The sequence below is a fragment of the Cibotium barometz genome, chromosome 15, assembly GCF_041138505.1.
Source record: "Cibotium barometz isolate CiBa-2024 chromosome 15, ASM4113850v1, whole genome shotgun sequence".
Classification (NCBI taxonomy): Eukaryota; Viridiplantae; Streptophyta; class Polypodiopsida; order Cyatheales; family Cibotiaceae; genus Cibotium; species Cibotium barometz.
In genome coordinates this window covers 21,772,558-21,795,422 of record NC_141060.1, presented here as the reverse complement: position 1 = coordinate 21,795,422, position 22,865 = coordinate 21,772,558, and the positions used below count along the sequence as shown (strand labels likewise).

At 45.3% G+C, this 22,865-nt stretch overlaps 1 protein-coding gene across 2 annotated transcripts in view; it reads left to right on the top strand.

Annotated features, from left to right (window-relative positions):
• The window catches only part of LOC147631062 (uncharacterized), a 31,178-nt gene extending 8,616 nt beyond the window's left edge, over positions 1 to 22,562 (top strand). Inside the window, exons 2-5 of one of the 2 annotated variants that reach the window (XM_086809378.1) lie at positions 20,957 to 21,376; positions 21,466 to 21,630; positions 21,849 to 21,977; positions 22,100 to 22,562. In XM_086809378.1, coding sequence (XP_086665504.1) covers positions 20,957 to 21,376; positions 21,466 to 21,630; positions 21,849 to 21,977; positions 22,100 to 22,168 — 783 coding nt within the window. In that variant the 3' untranslated portion in view covers positions 22,169 to 22,562. Of the gene's footprint in view, positions 1 to 20,953; positions 21,377 to 21,465; positions 21,631 to 21,848; positions 21,978 to 22,099 lie in introns of both variants that reach the window. The other variant, XM_086809377.1, reaches the window with a different exon arrangement.
• The last annotated feature ends 303 nt before the right edge of the window (positions 22,563 to 22,865 follow it).

Here is a 22,865-nt window from a genome sequence, read left to right as displayed (position 1 = left end):
CTGGAGGCGGCAGTAGCAGCAGTGGTGGCAGCGCCCAATAGCAGCAGCGGCAGCAGTGGTGGCCCCATGCGCAAACGTGTCCATGCATGAATCATCCGGCCACCTTCCACACGACAACCAACACACGGCCACACCCTTCAACTCGCCACCCCTCGAATCTCCACCACCTTCCCTCATATAAAGAAAGATGCGTTTTTCATAAAAACGCCAAAAAGCAAAGTATTAAAAATGCATGCTTTTCAAATATTATTTTTAAGGTTTTAAAAACCTTATGACTTGAAAAATCCTTTTTTGTCCCCTTTCACACTTGGGCTGGCCACATATTGGTTTTCCTTTTCATACCCAAACTGGATGCTTGTCCACACTGTGTGTCCCGTGCTCGTGCCCGTGCCCACCTGCTCGTTGTTCAGAGGGAAAAACACAGGGTTGTAACATGCACTGTCTCCTGTACTTCCTTTTCATTGTCCACATGTTGAAGCTTTTGATGTGACAACCACGGGCTCGCCTCCTTGAGAAAGTCGACGATATCCCGGCAATGGAACCATGAAACCGGCCTTCAGAAATCTGACGGGCGGTGAAACAAACACTCGCACACAAAAGACTTCATCACCCATGGGAACCTGGAAAAGAAAACAAACAGGGGAGCTAGAGTGCTCCTGCAAATAGTACAAGGGCACCGATTGGCCCCAAAACGCAGTGGCGCCCCTTGCGGTATTTCTTTACTTGATCAAATATGAGTACAAAGTACAACTTGTCGAATCCTTTGCCAATAGGATCCCTTATAGCTTTTCACCCAGGACTTTCCAAATAAGAACTCTCGCTATTACAGCAAAGCATTCTATAGAGAAGGCACACCTGTAGGACACCTCCCTGCTTGAAAAGAAATGATTTATCTTTGCCTACAGGGATTTCAAACCACAATAAAATCAAGAATGAAGAATATCAAGAGCTACATTGACATAATCAAGGTTAAGAAGGAAGCATATTCAAGCAAGCAAGAAGAAGCCACATTTTGGACCAACTACATTGAAGACAAATGGGTTTTCTAGACCAGCTAGAATCAACCCACCTAGTCACCTCTCTATTCTAAGTGAAATGTAATCATAACTAGATGTCCAGCACTTGGAATCATAACTGGCATTATAAATCTCCATGAGTAAGACCTATGGGCACTTCAATGGTCATCATAACTAGCATTATAAACACTAGAGCTACGATTGACACCAGATATTTTGTTGAGCTCCGGTGTTAAAATAATACACCATCCCACGAACTCTTTCCCAGACAGCAGTAGGGTTGTACCAAACCATATGTCCTTCCTACAGTCACAGCTTGCGTGTAACCTCGAGAAAACTAGAACCTGTTCACATGAATCCAGAGACGTGCTTTCCACACGAAACCAAAGACCTGTATCCGATAAACCATAGACCTGTATCCCATAAACCATAGGCTTGTTTCCTCGATACCAAAGTCTTGTTTCCATGAGAAACCCACAAATACACCATCCAAGCACGATGCCAAAAGCCAAGGTTGTTCTCCATAGTACCAAGCGAGAGAAAAATAGAGAACCTGTAAGCAAATCCCTGAACACATATAAGTTCATCACGAAGAGAAATCACACCATCTCTCCATGAACATCGTTCTGTGTATCTGTAGCTTGTTCTCTTGTTTCAAAGTCTCTCATGCTTCCATGGCACACAGAAGAGAAAACACGCAAGGCCCTTAAGATGAGAGAGAGAGGGAGAGAGAAATAATCATCTTCAAGTCTCCACCTTGCACCCAACATCAAGCGCATGGTCCTCCTCACACCCTCGATCAGTTCTGCATCTCTGTAGTTTTGCGCAATCTGTAGCCGCTTGTAGCCGAGGTCTTGCCCTGCTTGCTGTCGTCCAGAGCTTCCTACAGTTCAACACCTCAGCAGCCTAGCCCGCCATAGCCTTCCGCCATAGCCTTCCAGAGCAAGAGAAAGAGGGCGTGAGAAACGCCTCGTGCAGCCCCCTATAATCTTGCCGACCTCTCTCCCCTTCCAATTGAGAGAGCGAATAGGCGCATTCCAGCCTCGCCTCCTACTCAGCCGTGCGCTGCGTGCAATCTTGCGCTTTCCTACAGCCCGCCAGTCACCAAAGGAACACTACATGTGTAACTGCAACACTGCCCGCCAACATTGATGGGGAGAAACCTGTAATTAGGGTTTAGAGTTCATTCATGGGAGACATACACAGAGAAGCAAGGGAGAGAGAGAGAGAGAGAGTTGTGGGGATAAGTCAACTCATGAAAAGCATGAGTGTGTGACTCCCCTATCACACATGTATATTGCACTAGTACACATAGTGCACTTAGTACATTAAAAGTACTAAGTGTACTATGTACTATAACTTATGGGCTTGTACACACTATAAGGGTGGGCATAACGCCTTTACCCCAACAACCTCCCACTTAAAGGCAAAGTGCCCTTAAGTAAAGGAAAAGAAAAAATCAGCATGTACATGATAATATACAAGGCCATATCAAGGCTGAAACTGGCCTCATCCAATGCCCATCAAGTGTCTGCAATGAGCAAACCGCTCCGGAGGCAAACTCTTCGTCAACAGATCAGCCGGGTTGTCATCCGTATGAATTTTAACAAGCTGAATTTGCTTGTTCTCTATCACCTCTCTGATGAAGTGATACTTCACATCCACATGCTTCGTCTTTGCATGAAAAACAGGGTTCTTTGCCAACTGAATGGCACTCTGACTGTCACAATGCAACAATGGAATATCCCCTGTATAGCCCAAATCAACCACTAACCGAGATAGCCATAATGCCTCCTTGCAAGCCTCTGTGGCTGCAATATACTCGGCCTCTGTAGTAGATAAGGCAGTGCACTTCTGCATCCTGGATATCCATGACACAGCACCTCCTGTGAATGTAAATACATAACCGGTAGTAGACTTCCGGTTATCTGGATGACCGGCATAATCCGAATCCGTGTAACCATGCACTAATGCATCCTGTTTGCCAAAGCAAATGCACAAATCCTGTGTGCCCTTCAGGTATCTCATGACACCTTTCACTGCTTCCCAATGCTTTTGCCAGGGTTGGCCATGTATCTAGAAACCACTCCCACTGCAAATGCAATGTCCGGCCTAGTAGCAACCATGGCATACATGAGACTGCCACAAGCTGAAGCATACGGAATCTTGGCCATATCAGCCCTGTCTCTATCTGACTGTGGGCTGTCCATAGCACTGAGTTTCACATATGGAGGCAAAGGAGTACTAGCTTTCTTCCCCCCGTCCATATTGAACCTCTGCAAGACTTTGCCAATGTATTCCTTCTGAGACAAATACAACACATGCTGATTTCTGTCCCGAAGTATCCGCATACCCAAGATGTGATTAGCATCACCCAAATCCTTCATATCAAAGGTTTGATGCAGCCTCTGCTTCAAAGCATCCATCTCTTTACGAGATTTCCCGGCAATCAACATATCATCAACATACAAAATGAGAATCAATAGACTGCCATCCAAGGCTTTCTTGGTGTACAAGCAGTGATCTATGTCACTTCTCCTGAATTTCTGAGATTTCATGAATGTATCAAATTTATGATACCATTCTCTTGGTGCCTGTTTGAGCCCATAAAGACTCTTTTTCAGCTTGCATACAAGCTTCTCCTTTCCACTCACTGCATAACCCTCTGGCTGCTGCATATATATCTCCTCATGGAGATCACCGTGAAGAAAAGCAGTCTTCACATCCATCTGAATCAAGTCCAGATCATCATGCGCAACCAAAGCCAACACAGCTCTAAGTGTGGTCATTTTGACCACTGGAGAGAAGATCTCATCAAAGTCCACACCATATTCCTGCTTGAAGCCCTTAGCCACTAACCTGGCTTTGTATCTTGGCTTAGCATCTGATGCAACTTTGAGCCTGTATACCCACTTGCATGGCAAAACCTTCTTGCCTGCAGGCAAAGGCACCAACTTCCATGTTTCATTTTTATGCAGAGAATCCATCTCTGACTTCATGGCACGCTCCCATAGAGCTTTGTCTGCCCTCTGTAAAGCCTCCTTGTAACATGAGGGCTCCCCACAGTCAGTAAGCATCAAATAGTCAACCCCTGGAACAAACCTGTCAGGGGCTCTGGAGGGTCTAGTGGACCTCCGTACCCAATGACCATCATTTGCAGGTTGCTGTCCAGCCTGCATATCACCCATTGGTGGCTCCTGTTCCATGCCATAAGGCTGAAATATCATGCCCGGTATCTCCTCCAACTGTGGTATATCCATAGGGATATCTTCTGCCATGTCTGGCTGTCCATTTGGACCATTTTCAGCACCATTTAAGGGCTGGTTTTCCTGCTGTAATGGCTGATTTACAGCCCTTTGTTGTTGTCCATGATGTCCATCATCATCAAAGATGACTCTGCCAGGCTCCTGTTGCCTTGCAGGCTCCTTATACATGCATGTTTCATCAAAAATGACATCATTGCTGCGTATGATCTTTCTATTCATGGGATCCCAAAGTCTATACCCCATTTCACCTCTGTCACCATATCCTAGGAATATGCATTTGTGAGACTTAGGATCAAGTTTGGTGCGCATTTCCCTGCGTATGTGCACGTACGCAACGCAACCAAACACTCTCAAGTGCTTGTATGACGGAGGCTTCCCTGTCCATACTTCTTCTGGCACTTTCCCACCAAGCCTCGTGTTAGGTGACCTGTTTATAAGGTGAACGGCTGTCATAACAGCTTCAGCCCAAAAACCATGAGGTAATGCAGCATGTGACAACATAGAACGGACCTTCTCCTGTATGGTCCTGTTCATCCTCTCTGCTGTCCCGTTTTGTGGAGGATCATAAGGAGTAGAGAGCTCCCTCTTGATGCCTTTAGCATCACAAAAGTCCTGAAACTGTTTGGACGTATACTCTCCACCATTGTCGGAACGCAAAGCCTTCAGTGTTTTGCCAGTTTGATTCTCAACAAGAGCAACAAACTTCTGAAACACTGAGAATGTATCACTCTTCAAGCGAAGAGGATAGACCCACACCTTGCGTGTGGCATCATCAATAAAAGACACAAAGTGTTTTGCCCCTCCCAAAGAAAGCTGAGGCATCTCACATACATCTGTATGCACAAGCTCTAACTGAGCATCTTTCTGTCCAAGAGCTTTCTTGTGGGGGCACTGTAGTTGCCTACCATATATACAATGCTCACAAAACTGAAAACTTGAAAACTTTAGAGAAGGCAAGTAACCCAAACGAGACAATTGCTCCATTCCCTTGACACTCATGTGTCCCAACCGGCTATGCCACATAGAAATTTCCGGCAGCTCGGTTGCATTTACATTAGCATGGTGACAAACACCTGCATGCATAAAGTAAAGAGTGTCCACCTTAGAGCCTCTGGCAACAACCAGTGAGCCCTTACTAATCTTCCACTTTCCACTACCAAATGTGGTAACATAATCAGCATCATCAAGCTGTCCAGTAGAAAGCAGATTCTTCTTGATCTCAGGCACATGCCTGACATCATGGAGCATAAGCTGTGAGCCATCTGAAAATACAAGCCTCACATCACCTCTGCCAAGAATTTTGCATGCATGGTTATCACCCAAATAAACAACTCCTTCATTGCCAGCAGTATACCTGACAAACAAGTCTCTGCAACCTGTGACATGAAAGGAGGCACCTGAATCAATGATCCATGAGTGCATACCATGACCACCTGTAAGAAGTGAATGGGCATCAAGTGAAGAAGTAAATAGGACCTCATCCTCACTGCCACCTGCATGTGACACATTGATTTCTTCGATCTTGACTCCACTTTTGCCCTTTGGCTTTACATCTTTGGCTTCATCCTTCTCTTTGTCTTTGCCTTTTCCCTTTTCCTTTTGATCATTTTTCCATTTGTAGCATTGCTTTTTAATGTGTCCCTTCTTGCCACAATAATGGCATTCCAAATCCTTTTTGGAGCGAGACTTGCTCCTTCCCCTTTCTTGGCTTTTACCCCTTTGCTGGGATCTCCCACGTGCATTCATTGCATTGGACTTTCCAACAGAGTTGTTCTTCCTGTTCATCTCTTCTTGAAGAAGAGCACCCTCAACATCTGCATATGACAGCATAGCATGCGAATTGCTAGTGGCTGTCCTGAATGTGTCCCAACTCTCTGGCAAAGTGCATAACAAAAAAGTGGCTTTGAACTCATCGTCCATTGCCAACTTTTGATTGATGACCTGGCTGACAATACCATTAAACTCATTTAAATGGGCTGTCATAGAAGCCCCTTCCTTCATCTGAAGGCCTATGAGTTTCTTCAACCAATACACTTTGCTTGAGGCACTTTGTTGGGCATACAAGTCCTGCAATCTCTGCCACATTCCCCAAGCTGTCTTCTCTTCACGAATGCTGAAAAGTAATGAGTCTGACACAGACAACATGATAGTAGATCTTGCCAGCTCATCCATATCTTCCCACTCTTCAGCCGTAAGAGAAGCGGGCATCACACCCCTTTCTTTGATAGGCTTATGTTGCTTTTTCTGAAGCAACACATTGTAGCACTGGGTTTGCCAAATATCATAATTATGCGAGCCTTCAAGCTTCTTGATGTGAAGCAATGAAGAGCTCTCACCTGTGGTTGCCATAGCAAAATGCAACCTGTAATGCCTGACTCCCTGCAAATGCGCAAACACTGCACCCAAAAGATGTGCAAACACTGCACCCAAAGCACACAAAGTGCTCACAAATGTTCTCCCAAGCTTTATCTCCCACTGCGGAAGCAAGAATGCAACTTTTCTCCCACTTTTTGTGATGAAAACACCAAAATCTGGTTGCTGCAGATTTTGGACAGCACCTTAAATGTGCTCTTTTGCCCTTCCAAAGTACTGTACAGCAGTACTAAGCGCTCACCAATGATGTACCAAACCTGTACCGGCAATTTCAGCAGCTGAATTTGAACCTTTTGATCACTCAAAACAGTGTACAGCCATGCCAAAACATGTACAAATCTGTACCAAATCTGTACCAGCAGGTACAGTAGCAATAAATGCTCTCCTGGCTGTCCAAATGAGTGAAAATCAGACTTTTACAGTCCTGTATACTGCATACAACAGTCCCGAACAGAAATTGGGCAAAAGCCCCTTGACTGCAAGCTGATTTTTGAGGATTCAAGGCATAAATTCTTTGCCTGCTGCTTTGCCAAGCTCAACAAGCATACAAACTTGAAAAGCCCCTTGATTTGAGATCAATTCCTGATCATACATGGTACATTGACGCACTTGAAGGCATCCAGAGTGTTCACGATGCTTCCCCCTGGCCACATATACATCAAATACATGAAAGCCCCTTGATTTACAGGCACATTGAGTGCTTGTAAGACATCAGCACATTATCCACAGCATCAAATGCGATTGCCTGCATGCAAATCAACTCAATCGGCACAAAAGCCCCTTGATTTGCACTGCAATTTGCTGCGATTTTGCCCAAATGTGCGATTTTTCACATCATACAGCATGTATGAGTGCTTAATTGCACAATTACATCAAAAGCCCCAAATTTCGACATCCAATTTCCTGCAAATTGATCCTGATTTGACCAATTTCCTGCAAATTGATCCTGATTGTGACCAATGTCACCCAATTTTGCCAATTTTGCTCAAAATTGAGCAATTGGGCACCTGTACCTGCTCAATTGTTTGATTTGACAAGGAAAATCCAAAATTGAAGCAAAATACCTTTGATTTAATCCAATTTGCAGGCTGAATTTTTGTTGCAGGAATCTGCTTCTGTTTTGTGCAGGTGAGAAGGGGGGCACTTTTGCTGCAGATTTGATGGCTGCTCCAATCAAGATCATGCGTTTGTGCAGGTACGGCTAATGCTGGGCGCTGGCTGCTGCTGAGGTTGCTGCTGCGCTGAAAATGTTACTCTGGTTGGGCAGCGTGGAAGTACTGCTGGGCAGTAGCGATTCGACGCCAGCTGCTGGGCAGCGTGGCTGCACACCTGGCTGACCTCCACGACCAGCTCTCCACGCCTGCAGTCGACGGGTTGTCAAGAGCGCTTCGCTTCCTTTGCCAGGTTCGCTCACTGACAGTGCCTCCGACCGGTAGCTCTACGCCGTCACGTCACCTTCGCCCAACGCTTCTCGCCTTCGCTCAACGCTTGGCGCCAATGATTACGAATTGCTTGTGTTCGCTGCTGGCCTCCTCGCTATGCTGCCTTCGCCTAGTAGTGCCTGTGCTCGTGGCTGCTGGGCAGCCCGCCTGGCTGCTGGGCAGTCCTCGCTTGGCTGCTGGGCAGCTGGGGCAGCCCACGCTGATGGCTGGGCAGCAGTTGAGTCAGCCCACGCTTACTGGCTGGGCAGAGATCAAGAAAAATACAGGCAGTTCTGTCAGAGATTCAGCAGGCGACCAGCTCCAAGAAAGATTCAGAAGGCGACCTTGCTCTGATACCAGTTGATGGGGAGAAACCTGTAATTAGGGTTTAGAGTTCATTCATGGGAGACATACACAGAGAAGCAAGGGAGAGAGAGAGAGAGAGAGTTGTGGGGATAAGTCAACTCATGAAAAGCATGAGTGTGTGACTCCCCTATCACACATGTATATTGCACTAGTACACATAGTGCACTTAGTACATTAAAAGTACTAAGTGTACTATGTACTATAACTTATGGGCTTGTACACACTATAAGGGTGGGCATAACGCCTTTACCCCAACAAACATGGCCATAGAATAGCAGGCGACAACATGCCCACGTGCGCACGCACCTACAAGCGCACACCCACACAAAATTGCTCCCACACATGCGTGGGAGGAAACCATGTCCAAGGAGAAGCGCCACACGACTCCATGCTTCGGAATCCGCCCCCCTTTCCTTTATAAAGAGGCGCCTCCACCTGCTTTTTCTCCAAAAACTAAAAGCAATAGCAAAAACGCATGCCTTCAAATAATAATATTATTTTTGTTATCAAAGGTTTTAAAAACCTTATAACCTCAAAATCCCTTTTGTCTCCTTTCACACTTGGGTTGGCCACACTTATGAGTTTCCTTTTCACATTCAACTGATGCCTATCCACACTGTGCGTCCCGTGCCCGTGCCCACCTGCTTGTTGTCCAGAGGGAAAAACACAGGGTCGTAACATCTTTACCTATTCCAAATAGACCATGGGAGAGCATTGCCATGGATTTTATATTTGATCTTCCGAGGACACAAACTGGGAATGATGGCATTTGGACTATCATATGCAGGTTCAGTAAGCAGGCTCATTTCATTCCCGTGCGTAAGAAGATCAAAGTTGATCACATGGTGAAGTTGTTCATGGCGAACATCTTCAAGTATCATGGCATGCCTTCGTCTATCATTAGTGACTGTGATCCATGGATGACGAGTTTATTTTGGAGAGGGTTGTTTGACAACCTGGGTACAACTTTGAAGTTTTCATCATCATTTCATCCACAGATAGATGGGCAGTCAGAAGAGGCTAATTCCACAGTGTTAAAACTTCTCAAGTGTTATGTGTCAGAGCACAAGCAGCAATGGGAAAAGCATCTTCCTTTGGTGGAGTTCGCTCATAACAACACCATCCAAACCTCGACGGGCAAGGCGCCTTTTGAGATTGTGGAAGGAGGGAAGAAGGTACCATCCATTTTGCACACAAAGTATAAGATCTTTGAGGCTGACCAGTATGTGGAGAACATGGATGAAGCTTATAGGAGATATGTCATGACCCCTTGAAAATGGGTGCAGCATAAGTGTGAGCATGGTGGTCGGTGAGCAAGATAAAAATTTCACGATTCATACTTTTTTGCCCGGACAAAAAGTGAACTTGTGGACATCCCCAAGTGTGAAGGGGGACCAAGGGATTAAAGTATTTTAAGGTTTATAACCTTGGGTGGCCCCTAGGAAAGTTTTAATAAACTTTATGGGCCTTAGGATTTTTATGGGGAGAGGGGGTGTAACTCGCGGCGGGTGCCCGGGGGACTAGGGCCTTTGACACACTTGTTGATACCATCAATGCATATTAAAACACTTAAACATGGCCATAGCCTTAACACATCCATTATCACTTTGCATAAAACATAAAAGCTAGACAAAACATCCACAAATGCTGAAAATGGATCTTGCACATGTGACACCACATAGAGGCCGGAATGGGCCGACCCCCCCTTGGAGTATTTTATTACCCAAGGAGAATAATATCATGTACAAGCTTTGAGGGCCTTACTCTCCCCACGGGAGATGCCGGATTATCCCTATACAAATGCCATAACATAGCCCAACACGAGGCTACCAAGTCGGAACACAGGCTGTAGAAATGCCGAGCCAACAATATAATCCATATACCTCCGTGTGGGTACTGATTCTTCCCCAAAAACCACGGATCTTCATGCAATAGAGCTGGTACAGCAAGTACAACTCTCCATTCAGCCGGTACAGTAGGTACAATGGTTGGTATAGCAGGTACAGTGGTTGGTACAGCAAGTAGAGTGGATGGTACAGTCGGTATGGTGGTTGGTACAGCAGGTACATCAAGTACAAATGCTGGTACAACAGGTACAAGGGCCGGTACAACAAGTACAATGGCTAGAAATCATAATAAATGATTAAATACCCTTGCCTTTAGTATTTCTTCGCGATGGAATCCTCCAAAACAGTCCCCAACAGCCGGTATTTTTCATGGGCAGCCTTCAAAAGAGAGAAAGAGAGTAGCCATCATTAGGGCAGCTTGTAACGGTGGTAGAGGCTAGTGTGGAGCAAGAGAGCCTCCATTAATGAAGAGAGAGGGCTCCAATTTATAGATTTGGGCCTCCCATGAGCTAAAATGGCAAGAGAAGGCTACAATGACAAGTGGAGAGCCACACAAAAGCTGAAGTGACAAGTGTGAGGCCACTTGTCTCACTTTGGTCCACTTTCTTGCCACATGTCCCAATCTAAGAGATGGGTGTTTCTATGACTTGGTTGAACACAATGCTAATCAATACACTTAAATACACTAAGATTTGAAGGACACTTGCTCAAATACAAGAAGTAAATTGCTGAATTGACAAGAGACACACAATGAGCCGGAACGGCCGACCCCTCCCTTGAGTAAATTGTATTACTATTGGAGAAATTCAATACATAGCTTCACGGGTATCCATTGCCAAATCCTCCATGCCAATGCATATGAAATTCAACATTTAGAAAACAATGGTATGTCGATGTAGATCACCAAGGAGCTGCCTTGATGCTCGGCCCGACTTCAGTGCCCATATTCTCTACCATTGGCTCTATGTTCTACCAAGCAAGGTAGCAACATCTTCAAGAGCGCATAGGACAAGAGAAATACTACACAGGGCGGCTAAACAAGGAGTCCTGCCCTTCTATTGAATAAGTAATGACAACACATTGTCCAATTAGCTTACCAGTCTTCATAGAAGTTGTTGCAAGCGGAAGCCTTCGCATTGGAAGCTTTAGAAGTGTTGATATCTTCGATTTGCCGCAATCCTTCGCGACGAAAGTCTTCAAGAGGATGAAGGGAACCCTGGGAAAGCTTCCCCTATGGTTCAACTTAAGTGCGTGTAGTGCCTGAGGATGTACACAAAACTGCTTTCAGGACAGCATTTGGGCTTTATGAGTATCTTGTTATGCCTTTTGGTCTTACAAATGCCCCGGCTACATTCAATAGAATGATGGATCGCATATTCTGTGGGTACAGGAAATTTAGAGGTGTCTTCTTTGATGACATCCTAGTCTTCTCGAAGACCGAAGAAGAGCATAAAGCTCATTTGGCTATTGTTTTTGAAGAGCTCCATCAACATAAACTCTTCATAAATGCAAAGAAGAGTGAGTTCTTCTTGTGAGAGATACATTATCTTGGGCATATTAAGCGAGGGGGGGGGATGTCACCATTTGGCCACCCGAATGGTTCACTCTTGCTTTCACACTATGTACATATTGGATTGGTGCCCATGGAATGTGCCTATGCATGTGATTGACACTTGTCATGCTGTATAGTTGGATATGATATTCCGCTGGGACTTGACGTTATCATGCCCGGAATATCTGGAGGACTTGGCTTTCCACTGGGACCTGTGCCTTTGTGTACATGCCCGGAACCGCCTGGAGGATTGGCTTTCCACTAGGTCTGGTATCGCATATATTTGCTTGGAAACGCCTGGTCTTATATGGTTTCATGAACGGAAATTGCTCATGCCAATGCTGCATTGCATAGCATCTTTATGTGCTTGCCTGCAAATGAAATTGCATGCTGTTTTCATGCCTGCATGACCTATGTGTAGTTTTGGGCTAGGGGACGCCCGCCCGTGAACCGTGCGTGTGAAACTGTCTGCTGACATGGTTGTGTGGCATGTGAACAGGTGGTAAGTATTACCCAATCTAGGCTCAAATAGCCCTTAGGACTTGGCCAATATTTATAAGTGAGTGCGTTTCCACTTCATTAAAGTTTGGGCGCCCAAAAGTCACTTATAAATTATAACCGCTTCCAAGTTCACACTCACTGAAGTCCCGAGGCGGACAAGACTCAATGTCCAGGACTTGATCCTCCCTTTTTTACTCATAAATGGGCATCTCCTCATGTCCCCTCACCTAATTGGACCCCAATTCACTTACTTATTAAGAGAAAATTCGTGTTTTCTCTTCATGAGGATTTTTGGAGGCTGAAAACTCTGTTTTTCCACCATTTTTCTCCATTTCCAAGCTCTCCATAGCCATACCCAACTTGCTAGGGTGTTTTCCAAGCTTCCAAGAGTGTTTCCAAGTGCTAATCACTCTCCTACTCACTCCCAATGACTGAAATTCAGCAAAACAGCTCTCATTTTTGCTGTAATTTCTGGTCTTTTTGCTGAAAACCCTAATTTCAGCCTTCCTTTCTTGACGATATCCACTCTTGAGATCAAGTTGGCCAAAGCATGCCGATCCATCCAACTCGTCAAGGATGTCGTCTATGCGTGGAATCGGAAACCGATTCTTGATGGTAAGCTTATTCAAAGCTCTATAATCCACACACATACGAAAGGATCCATCCTTCTTTTGAACTAAGAGGACGGGTGAACAATATGGGGAAGAGCTTGGCTGAACCAAACCCTTCTCAAGAAACTCATTTACTTGCTTCATGATCTCCTCTTTTTGGGATGCACTTACACGATAGGCTGGCCTATTAGGTGGTGAGCTACCCGGCACAAGATCAATGCGATGATCTTCCGGTCGTATAGGTGGTAACTCATTTGGTAACTCATCAGCAAAACAATCATTGTGCTCTTGCAAAAATTTCAGCCTATCATTACAAAGAGTGTTTACATGTACATCATTTTCCTCAACAGGATCTCGTACAAAAATCAAGTACGTAAAAATACTCTTTTTCATTACTTTCTTAATTTTTACATGAGATACAAGGGGAATGGTATCACCCTCTTCACCAGCATCAATTACATGTTCTTGGCCTTTATGCATGAAGGTGATCTTGTTAGTCTTATACGCCTTGCACAGACCAATATGTGTATGCCAAGGTTTTCCAAGCAATACATCACAGCCATTCAAAGGCGCCACAAGAAAATCCTCATGATCCACATAGCCTTGAATGTGTATGCGCAACTTGCCAAAAATAGGCATGACCTGCACTTCTCTACCTACAAAGGCAGCCCCTGCTTCAATTTGAGGACCCATGTCCTCCACTTCAATACCCAAAGCAGCTGCCATCTGAGTGGATATGAAATTCTCCGTTGCACAATCATCAAACATAAACAAAGCGGGCTAATTCTTGAGTTGTCTCCAAGCTTTGCATACAACCCTATCTTTGCTATCATGTGAAGTGTTGCCATGCACATCCGGAACCATATGCACATTAGGCTTCGGTACATTAGCATTTTCAGCTTTGTTCTTCTTATTTGGGCATGCTCTTGCCATGTGCTCAGTGCTGCCACAAGTAAAGCATTTGCCTTCACGCATATATTGCTCCTTCTTCTCAGCACTAAGACCAAAGTTTGCTGGCTTATAAGGGTGCTTTTTAAAAAACTTATTTTCAGCTTTTGGACCTGATTTGGCTTGGTTTTGGTCCCTTTTAGGTGGCTGTCCATCATTTTGCAGGTATGGACAGCCCTCTCTTTGCCTTGAAATGAGGGTTTAGCCTTATTGGATCGACTCAATTTGAGTTCCAATTGCTCGGTGGCGGTGGCGGTTGCGATTAATTGGTGTAAGGTATGACCAGGATACATTTGTAATCCCGCTTTGTACACGGGTTGCAATCCCGATTGAAACCTTCTCTTCCTTTCCGCCTCGGTGACATGCATAAATGGAGACACCTCCAAGAGCACTTTCCAAAACTTTTGTACATATGCATTTACCGATTTCCCCTCATTTTGCTTTACTCAATCCCACTTCATTGTTATCTCATTCAATGCATTGGGAGGCAAGAATTGAGCATAGAACCTCTCCTTGAACTCTTCCATAGCAGCTATAAAACGCGTTTTTTATAAAAAATACTCGACGGGACGTTTTTTTGGATAAAAAACGTCCTTTTGAAAAAAAACGTGAGGTTTTTTTTTATTAAAAAATTTGCCAGGCTAACGTTTAACGTTATGCCTCGGCTTTTTTGGGATCCGCGTGCGCTCTGCTGCTTCCCGAACCTGACGCCCAAGTTCCAACCTCACACGGTACGGTACTCTCTCTCTCATCTCTGCGCCCCTGCTCGCCGCTCCCCCTCTCTCCCTTCGTTCGCTTCCTCGCTGTGCTGGTCGCCTCCCTTGTACTCTCTCTCTCTCTCTCTCTCTCTCTCTCTCATCTCTGCTCGTTCGCCCCTGCTTGCCGCTCCCCCTCTCCCCCACCCTTGCTCAGGTCCCCAAGGCAGCAACATAACTCTCTCTCTCTCTCTCTCGATTGAAGATTCTCTCTGTCTTAAGTCTTGACTCTTACATTCTCTCTCTCTCTCTCTCTCTCTCTCTCTCTCTCTCTCTCTCCCAAATGTAATTAAACTAGTGTTTTTTATTTTAAAAAAAACGGCGTTTTTTATTTTGGCCCCGTGAAAAAGACGTATAATACGCGTATTATACTTTGTCGTATTATACGTCCCGTCCCGTACCTGGCTGCTATGAACTCTTCCCATGATCTAACAGAATTTGGTGAGAGCTTCTCCGTGAGCCACCAATGGGCAGCAGTGCCTTTCATGAACATGCTTACATGCCGGATCATGGATTTCTGAGTGAAATCCTCATCACTGAAAGCAATATCAATGTCAAACTTCACAGATTTGTCTCCGGCTTTGAAGTCACGAGACTTTGATGCATGTGTGTGCATCTCAACATGTTTTCCCCCATGTTTGTCCATTGGGACAGCCCCTGTGACTGGCATCATTTTTGGACCAAAAGGTGATGCATAAGGCATAGATGCCCTGTAAGCATGAGGCATGGCTGGCCCCTCAACATGCATTGATACATTTTCAGCCATAACTTCTCCCTCACGAGCACACTCAAAGGCATGAGTGGCATGAGAGATACGCGGAATACCTGCACCAACAGAAAATTGCAGCCCATGTTTCATGTGTTGTGCATGTACATTTTCAGCCGGCAATGGTATTTGACATACATTTTGACCATTGCCATAAACATTGTATCCTTCACGGGCTACATACGGTATTCTTGCATGGCGTGAAGTCACTGATTGTTCCTCTCCCATAGCATGGAGATTTATCCTCTTAGACATAGGCTCTTGTTCGGGCACCAGTGGGGATTCCAAGACATGTGGGATGGTTGCCTTTTCTGCATAGGGATCCTCGGTACGAGCCAAGTATGCACGTGCTGCATCCCCCAATTGCATGTGCAACTCTTGAGCAATCATTGCCATTGCATGATTCATATAAGATTCAGCTTTCTTGGCCTTCAAACGATCATGTACCAATGGATCCTCGTGGCGATAGAGATTCAATTCTTCTTGTTGTGCATGGAGAAGAGCCTGCATACGAGTAAGTTCAGCCCTCAAGACTGTCAAATCTCCACGGATTCCCTCGTGATCGATCTTGGTTCGAAACTCGAATCCTGCAAACAAACGAACAAACAAACGAGCAAGGGGGTGCAGGCCTGACTCATCACCCAACCATGACAGCCGTGGGCAAGTCCACAGTCTTGGCTGTCCCCACCGAGCCACGAGCTGAGCTAACTAGGATGACGTACCGACCAATCTCCTCCTCGCGACGTCCCATACCGTCACGAAGCTGCCCTCGCGGGCCTCGAGACTGCTGCCGGCCTGGGTTGCATAAAGCAGGTGCACGTCTGCACTAGATCCAGGCTCCAAGACCATAGAGCTCTCACAAACTCGCGAGACTCTCTATGTCCCAATAACTAACCTTGGCCACCCTTTTATAGGCTCTTGGCCGGTCATCGGGGGCGTCCACACTTGGGCGCCCGCCCGTCCATACTTGGGTGCCCGCCCATTAGTATTTCCCTAACTCAGCTCGTCAATCAGCCTGCCTAGTTCCAAACTTTCCCAAGCCTCGAAACCAGTGTTGCATGCGTGTAGCACACGGCAGATACACACTGTGCACATGACAAAGACTATGGACTCTTCTTCTTGCATCTTCTCTTTGCCATGAGACGGCTGTCCCACATATTCATGTTCCCTATTGTGCACCACATGAGTTTGCTCATCCTGTAAAGCATTGGAGGTATGCATTTCATTGTCCTTGCCTCTTGTATTAGCATCTCCAACATTCATTGTATGGCTGTCCATAATGTTCTAAGTGTAGAGATAGCTAGTGTTCACGGTGATCGTCTCTCACGATAGAAGTGAAAGAGAACCGTATGCTCTGATACTAGCAAGGTAGCAACATCTTCAAGAGCGCATAGGACGAGAAATACTACACAGGGCGGCTAAACAAGGAGTCCTGTCCTTCTACTGAATAAGTAATGACAACACATTGTCCAATTAGCTTACGAGTCTTCATAGAAGTTGTTGCAAGCGGAAGCCTTCGCGTTGGAAGCTTTAGAAGTGTTGATTTTTTTGGATTTGCCGCAATCCTTCGCGACGAAAGTCTTCAAGAGGATGAAGGGAACCCTGGGAAAGCTTCCCCTATGGTTCAACTTAAGAAAGGAAGGCTGAAATTAGGGTTTTCAGCAAAAAGACCAGAAATTACAGCAAAAATGAGAGCTGTTTTGCTGAATTTCAGTCATTGGGAGTGAGTAGGAGAGTGATTAGCACTTGGAAACACTCTTGGAAGCTTGGAAAACACCCTAGCAAGTTGGGTATGGCTATGGAGAGCTTGGAAATGGAGAAAAATGGTGGAAAAACAGAGTTTTCAGCCTCCAAAAATCCTCATGAAGAGAAAACACGAATTTTCTCTTAATAAGTAAGTGAATTGGGGTCCAATTAGGTGAGGGGACATGGGGAGATGCCCATTTATGAGTAAAAAAGGGGGGATCAGGTCTTGGACATTGAGTCTTGTCCGCCTCGGGACTTCAGTGAGTGTGAACTTGGAAGCGGTTATAATTTATAAGTGACTTTTGGGTGCCCAAACTTTAATGAAGTGGGAACGCACTCACTTATAAATATTGGCTAAGTCCTAAGGGCTATTTGAGCCTTGATTGGGTAATACTTACCACCTGTTCACATGCCACACAACCATGTCAGCAGATAGTTTCACACGCACAGTCCACGGGCGGGCGTCCCCTAGCCCGGAACTACACATAGGTCATGCAGGCATGAAAACAGCATGCAATTTCATTTGCAGGCAAGCACATAAAGATGCTATGCAATGCAGCATTGGCATGAGCAATTTCCGTTCATGAAACCATATAAGACTAGGCGTTTCCAGGCAAGTATATGCGATACCAGACCCAGTGGAAAGCCAATCCTCCAGGCGTTTCCGGGCATGTACACAAAGGCACAAGTCCTAGCGGAAAGCCAAGTCCTTCAGATATTCCGGGCATGATAACGTCAAGTCCCAGCGGAATATCATATCCAACTATACAGCATGACACGTGTCAATCACATGCATAGGCACATTCCATGTGCACCAATCCAATATGTACATAGTGTGAAAGCAAGAGTGAACCATTCGGGTGGCCAAATGGTGACAGTTTCCATAAACTTTATCTCTAAAAATTAGACATCCTGGAGTCCACCAGACCCCTTTCGTACTGGAAAATGTCCAGGTTGGTGACAAGGGGCTACTCTACTTTTAGAGTACACGCCTCCCTCTCTATCTCTCTCTCTTGCTTTTTGGAAAAAGAGAAGCGTGAGGCTGACTGCAGGGCGTGGGAGATTTCTGAAAAAGAAACGTATATAGCAGGCTGCAGGGCTGTGTCTCTCCTATGCATGCTTATTGGAAGGGACTGTAGGCGGGCAGCACAGAGTTTAAGGCTGGGAATAACAGTACAGGCGCCTGCAGTGTTGCGCATATGGCTATGAAGGTTGTGAGCAAGCTGCACTTCTTGGCTTGATTGTTGTACAGAAGGTTCATGCACAGACTGGACTGATTTCAAGAGGGAGTTCACACAAGCTGATTGCTGGCTGTGGTACAGAACAGAGATTCAGGACTTTGTTCTCTCTCTCTCTCCGTCTCTTTAGTTCTTGAAGGGCTGGTTGGCTACTGGCTGCAGAGCAAACAGGCACCTACAGGTTCTCCTCTTTCTCTCTCCTCTGCTTTTGGCAAGAAGATGGTTGTCAGTTGTGTGAATTGTGAGAAGGGAACACAAGGCTGGACAGCAGGTTCTCTCAATGTTTGTCTCTCTCCCGGCTACAGGACAAAAGTTCAAGACAGTTCGGGGTTTTTCCTCGTCTCTGGTTCTCTCTTGTGGAAAGTGAAATAAAGACTGTAAGTCTTTGTTTCTTTGTGAGCAAGTGGGACTGCAGGTGATGTCTTTTGGAGTCTCTCTTTTCACTGGCTCAAGACTGTTCTAGAGTGGTTCTCTCTAGCCTTTTGTGAGAGGAAGGGTTTGGCAGTTCAGAGGGTGGAAACGAGACAAGATTGTGGGCTGTTTTGGATGAGTTTGTGGACTGGTTTTCATGGCTGAGTTTATGGCTATGTGCATGGTTCAGTCAGATGCATATTCAAGGCCTCATGGATGTACAGACTTAGCAGATTAGGAGATAACAGTGTGGTGTTTTTGGGACACAAGGCTGTGTAACCTCTATGCTAAGAGGTCCTGAGGATTGGCAGATTGGACTTGTAGACATACGAGCCATGGATGGCCATGTAATCATCTAAATCTTTCCATTGAATTTGAATAAAGAAATACCGAAAGGGGCGCCAAGCTTTGGGACCAACATGTGTCGTTATCCTTCTTGTTTTGGAGCACTCTAGCTCCTGTTTATTTGATTAATTGTCTGGACTGCAATTGGATTGGGTGATTGCTAGTCTATCGCAGTTTGGTTTCTACCAGAGGCTGGTTTCAATAACAATGTTTGGTTCCGCTTTGTCTTTTATGTCTGAAGGGATTGGACCTACATATGGAACACATCGTGCATAGTCTAGCTCGGAGGTAACTTCAACTTCATCGACACCTCATTGATCTTTCTTTGGATAGGAAAAGGTCCGAAGCTTTGAAAGATAGCTTTGGGCATTGCTTGCTCACCTATTCTAGCCATTGCTTCTTATTCCGAAGATAAACCCAATCTCCTTCTGAGAATTTCGCATTCCTTCGATCTTTATTGGCTTGTTGAGTGTGGGCCTCTTGTGCTTTAGCCGGCCAGTCTTTGAGCGATTCCAAGATCTCTTGGTAAGTCTCTGTATATCTGTTCACTTTAGGTACTGAAGACGAGGTTCTGGTCAAGTATCATTTCTTGTTTTTGAGCCATAGTCAAAGCCCGATTATAAGATTGTGTCTCGAAGTTATCGTGCAAGAAACGTAATGTTTGTATCCAACCCCTTGAGAAACTGTATCAGCTTCTTGTCTTCCGACTTATCCAACTGCTATGCCATGATTATGGCCTTGTTTGAATAGGTTAGCATGGGATAGCACAGGAGATCCACTGTGGGAGAGTTTGTAGAACTCATCCTCCAAATTGGCCAAATACTGGGGTTGAAGGAATCTAGCTTTGAGGTTAGACACAAGGTACCCCATACGTAATGAGTCGTGCCTGTGGTTAGATCTTTATGGAGACCTGACCAATGCTGCCACTAGGTGTAACGGCTTTCCCAATGAAGTGTGGAGCTGCTAGATGGATTGCCTTGAGGATCTGAAACTTTAGCCAACGGAAAATATTTAACAAATCGACGTTCGTGACTGCGGAATGATCACGTTGTCCATCATACTTACTAAAGTTCGGTGCTATCTATGCTTATCATCGCTTCATGTGTGATGCACCTACTGGCCAACTCCAGAAATGACCTGCCGTCTGCTGTCTCTTACTGCCACTGTTGGCCGGCTGGCTGCAAAGGCCTTTGTATGCCTCTTAGGTGTGGCCCATGGTGCTCACAAGCCCTTTAGGTGTGGTCCATGGTGCTCATAGGCTGGCCCCCAAGGGTTGGCCTAAAGCCTTAGTATCTGTGCTAACCTAAATGCCTTTAATGCTTGCTAATGCTAGGATGACTTAAATGCTCGACTGTTCTCCAAGGGGGTTAAGTGACAGATTGTGACACCTATGGCTTGGAATGATCTACGTAGCTCGTGCCTGACATGTCCCTGGACTAGGGCTCATGATAGGGTCACAGCATACAAAATGTTCTAAAAGGGTACTATTTCTTTACAAGTATAGCACTGATGATGAGCTAGTATGTCACACTCCACCTTAGTGCATGGGTGCATGTGACATTGAAAAACCATTTTTGTTCTGGAAATGAAAACTTTTTGTGCCACACTGTCTAGTTATGACATACGGGACTTTGTTTTAGTGCTGAAGTAGATTTATGGGTGAAGGCTTTGATTGTGTTTTAGAATGTAGTGAAAGGCTTGGATTTTTTTCCCTTTTGAAATCTTTACATCAATGCCCCCTGTCTATTTCTATGCTGGACTTTAACAGCTCTGTTTTCTTGTGCATTACAGCAGTGGCAGAAATTATCCAGCAGCTGTGGATGGACTTCTCTTACTCATCCGCAGTATGAGGTGTGTGGGACACAAACTTTCAGGCTTTCCTCTGTGGCATCACCTATCCCAGAAAAAGATGGCAGTTCTGACTCTTCTGTAGAAGAAACTACTTGTGCTTCAGGAGAGGAGAAGGTGGAGCCTACTTTAGAAGGAAAAGCTGAATGTGCTCAAGAGGTTACTAAGGAACAACCCGTGAAACCAGAACAGGAGGATAAAACGGCTCTCTTAAACTCAATAGCAAAAGTGGAGGCTTTGATAGCTGAGAAAGATGCACAGTTAGTTGAACTGAGAGAAAGGGCATTGACTAGTCGGGCTGATCTGGAGAATGTGAGGTTGAGGCTACAAAGGGAGGCTGACAACACCAAAAAATTTGCTATACAGGTCTTCTATCCATGTAAATACCTGGATGATATGCAGTTGTCTGAATGAGGCATTAATACATGACAATTGATGCCAATAAATGATTGCAGGAATTTGCAAAGAGTTTACTTGATGTGGCTGACAACCTTGGGAGGGCCGTAACGACTGTACCGGAACACATCCGGAAAGGGCTCATGACTGATCAGTCGGAAACTGGAAAACTCCTGAAAAGTTTACTAGAAGGTGTGATGATGACAGAGAAAGAGCTAATGAAGGTACTTCTTCTTACTTTGCCTACACCAGTGGGGGGCGAGGAGGATTGCTGGGAAGGAGGGAGGCAGCTTGTTGATGCACCCACACCCACACCCACACCCACTCCCACTCCCCATTCCCCCCTCCACACAAAACCCACCAAAGCCCCCCTCCTGTCCACCTTGGGTAGACTCTGTATTTTACTATTTTTTCTGAACAATTTCTCTTTCGACTCTGCCAGGTTCTAAAGAAGTTTGGGGTTGAAAAGTTTGAACCGGTTGGTCGGCAATTCGATCCAAATTCACACCTTGCTTTGTTTGAAGTGGCTGACCCAAGTAAAGAATCTGGGACTGTTGCTGTCGTCGTCAAGGTAGGGCTGTCTGCGAACAGGCTTTTCGGATGTTGAAATGGCATGCTTGTCTGCTGTGTTTACAAAGTACTCTTATCCATAGATACTGCTCTAATATATCTAATGTCTTCCTGCACATTCAGGTGGGCTACATGCTGCATGATAGAGTCTTGCGACCAGCTGACGTGGGCGTAGTGAAAAGCGTGGAGTGAGTCTAGGGGTGAATGGCTATGTCAAAACATCCCCGTCATTGGAGTAGGCTGAGAAGGAATTTACACATGCTAGCGATATGCTGCTTAGAGCTCCACATTACGTAGTAATTTGCCTGAGTATTCAGGGCACAGCTTGTAGGTGTATTAGTTCGTATCAGTAAGCTCCAAGCATGTTAAAGAAAGGTTCTGATGTTGTGAACATGCTTGTACCTAGGCCTCCATAAAATCAATCCAAGGCTGTGCTTTTTGCAACTTGGTGGCTATTTATTCTATAATTCTCTGTTTCTCCAGTTAGGGATTTTGCTGCATATACTACATAAAAATTGACATCATTTTTGGCGTTGTAATACCTTCATTGAGCTTTGCAGGCAATTTATTCTACAATTCTCCGTTTCTCCAGTTAGGGATTTTTGCTGCACAATCTAGATAAAAATTGACACCATTTTTGGCCTTGTAATATTTTCATTGAAGTTGCTTTCGTGCCCTTTGGAAATGAAGTATAATTGGTGCCTCTTGATAACTCTCCTCCAGCAAGCAGAAAGTAAAAAATCCCATAAAATCTCCTCTCGTCATCCTTTTCTCTACAGCGCTTCCCTTCTGGCAGCTTGATTTTGCATCTGCTGCCCTTTGGATTTCCCAATTCTGACCTGATCAAGCTCCCCACGTCTGTCTTCCCATGGCCTTCCGACTTCTGAAC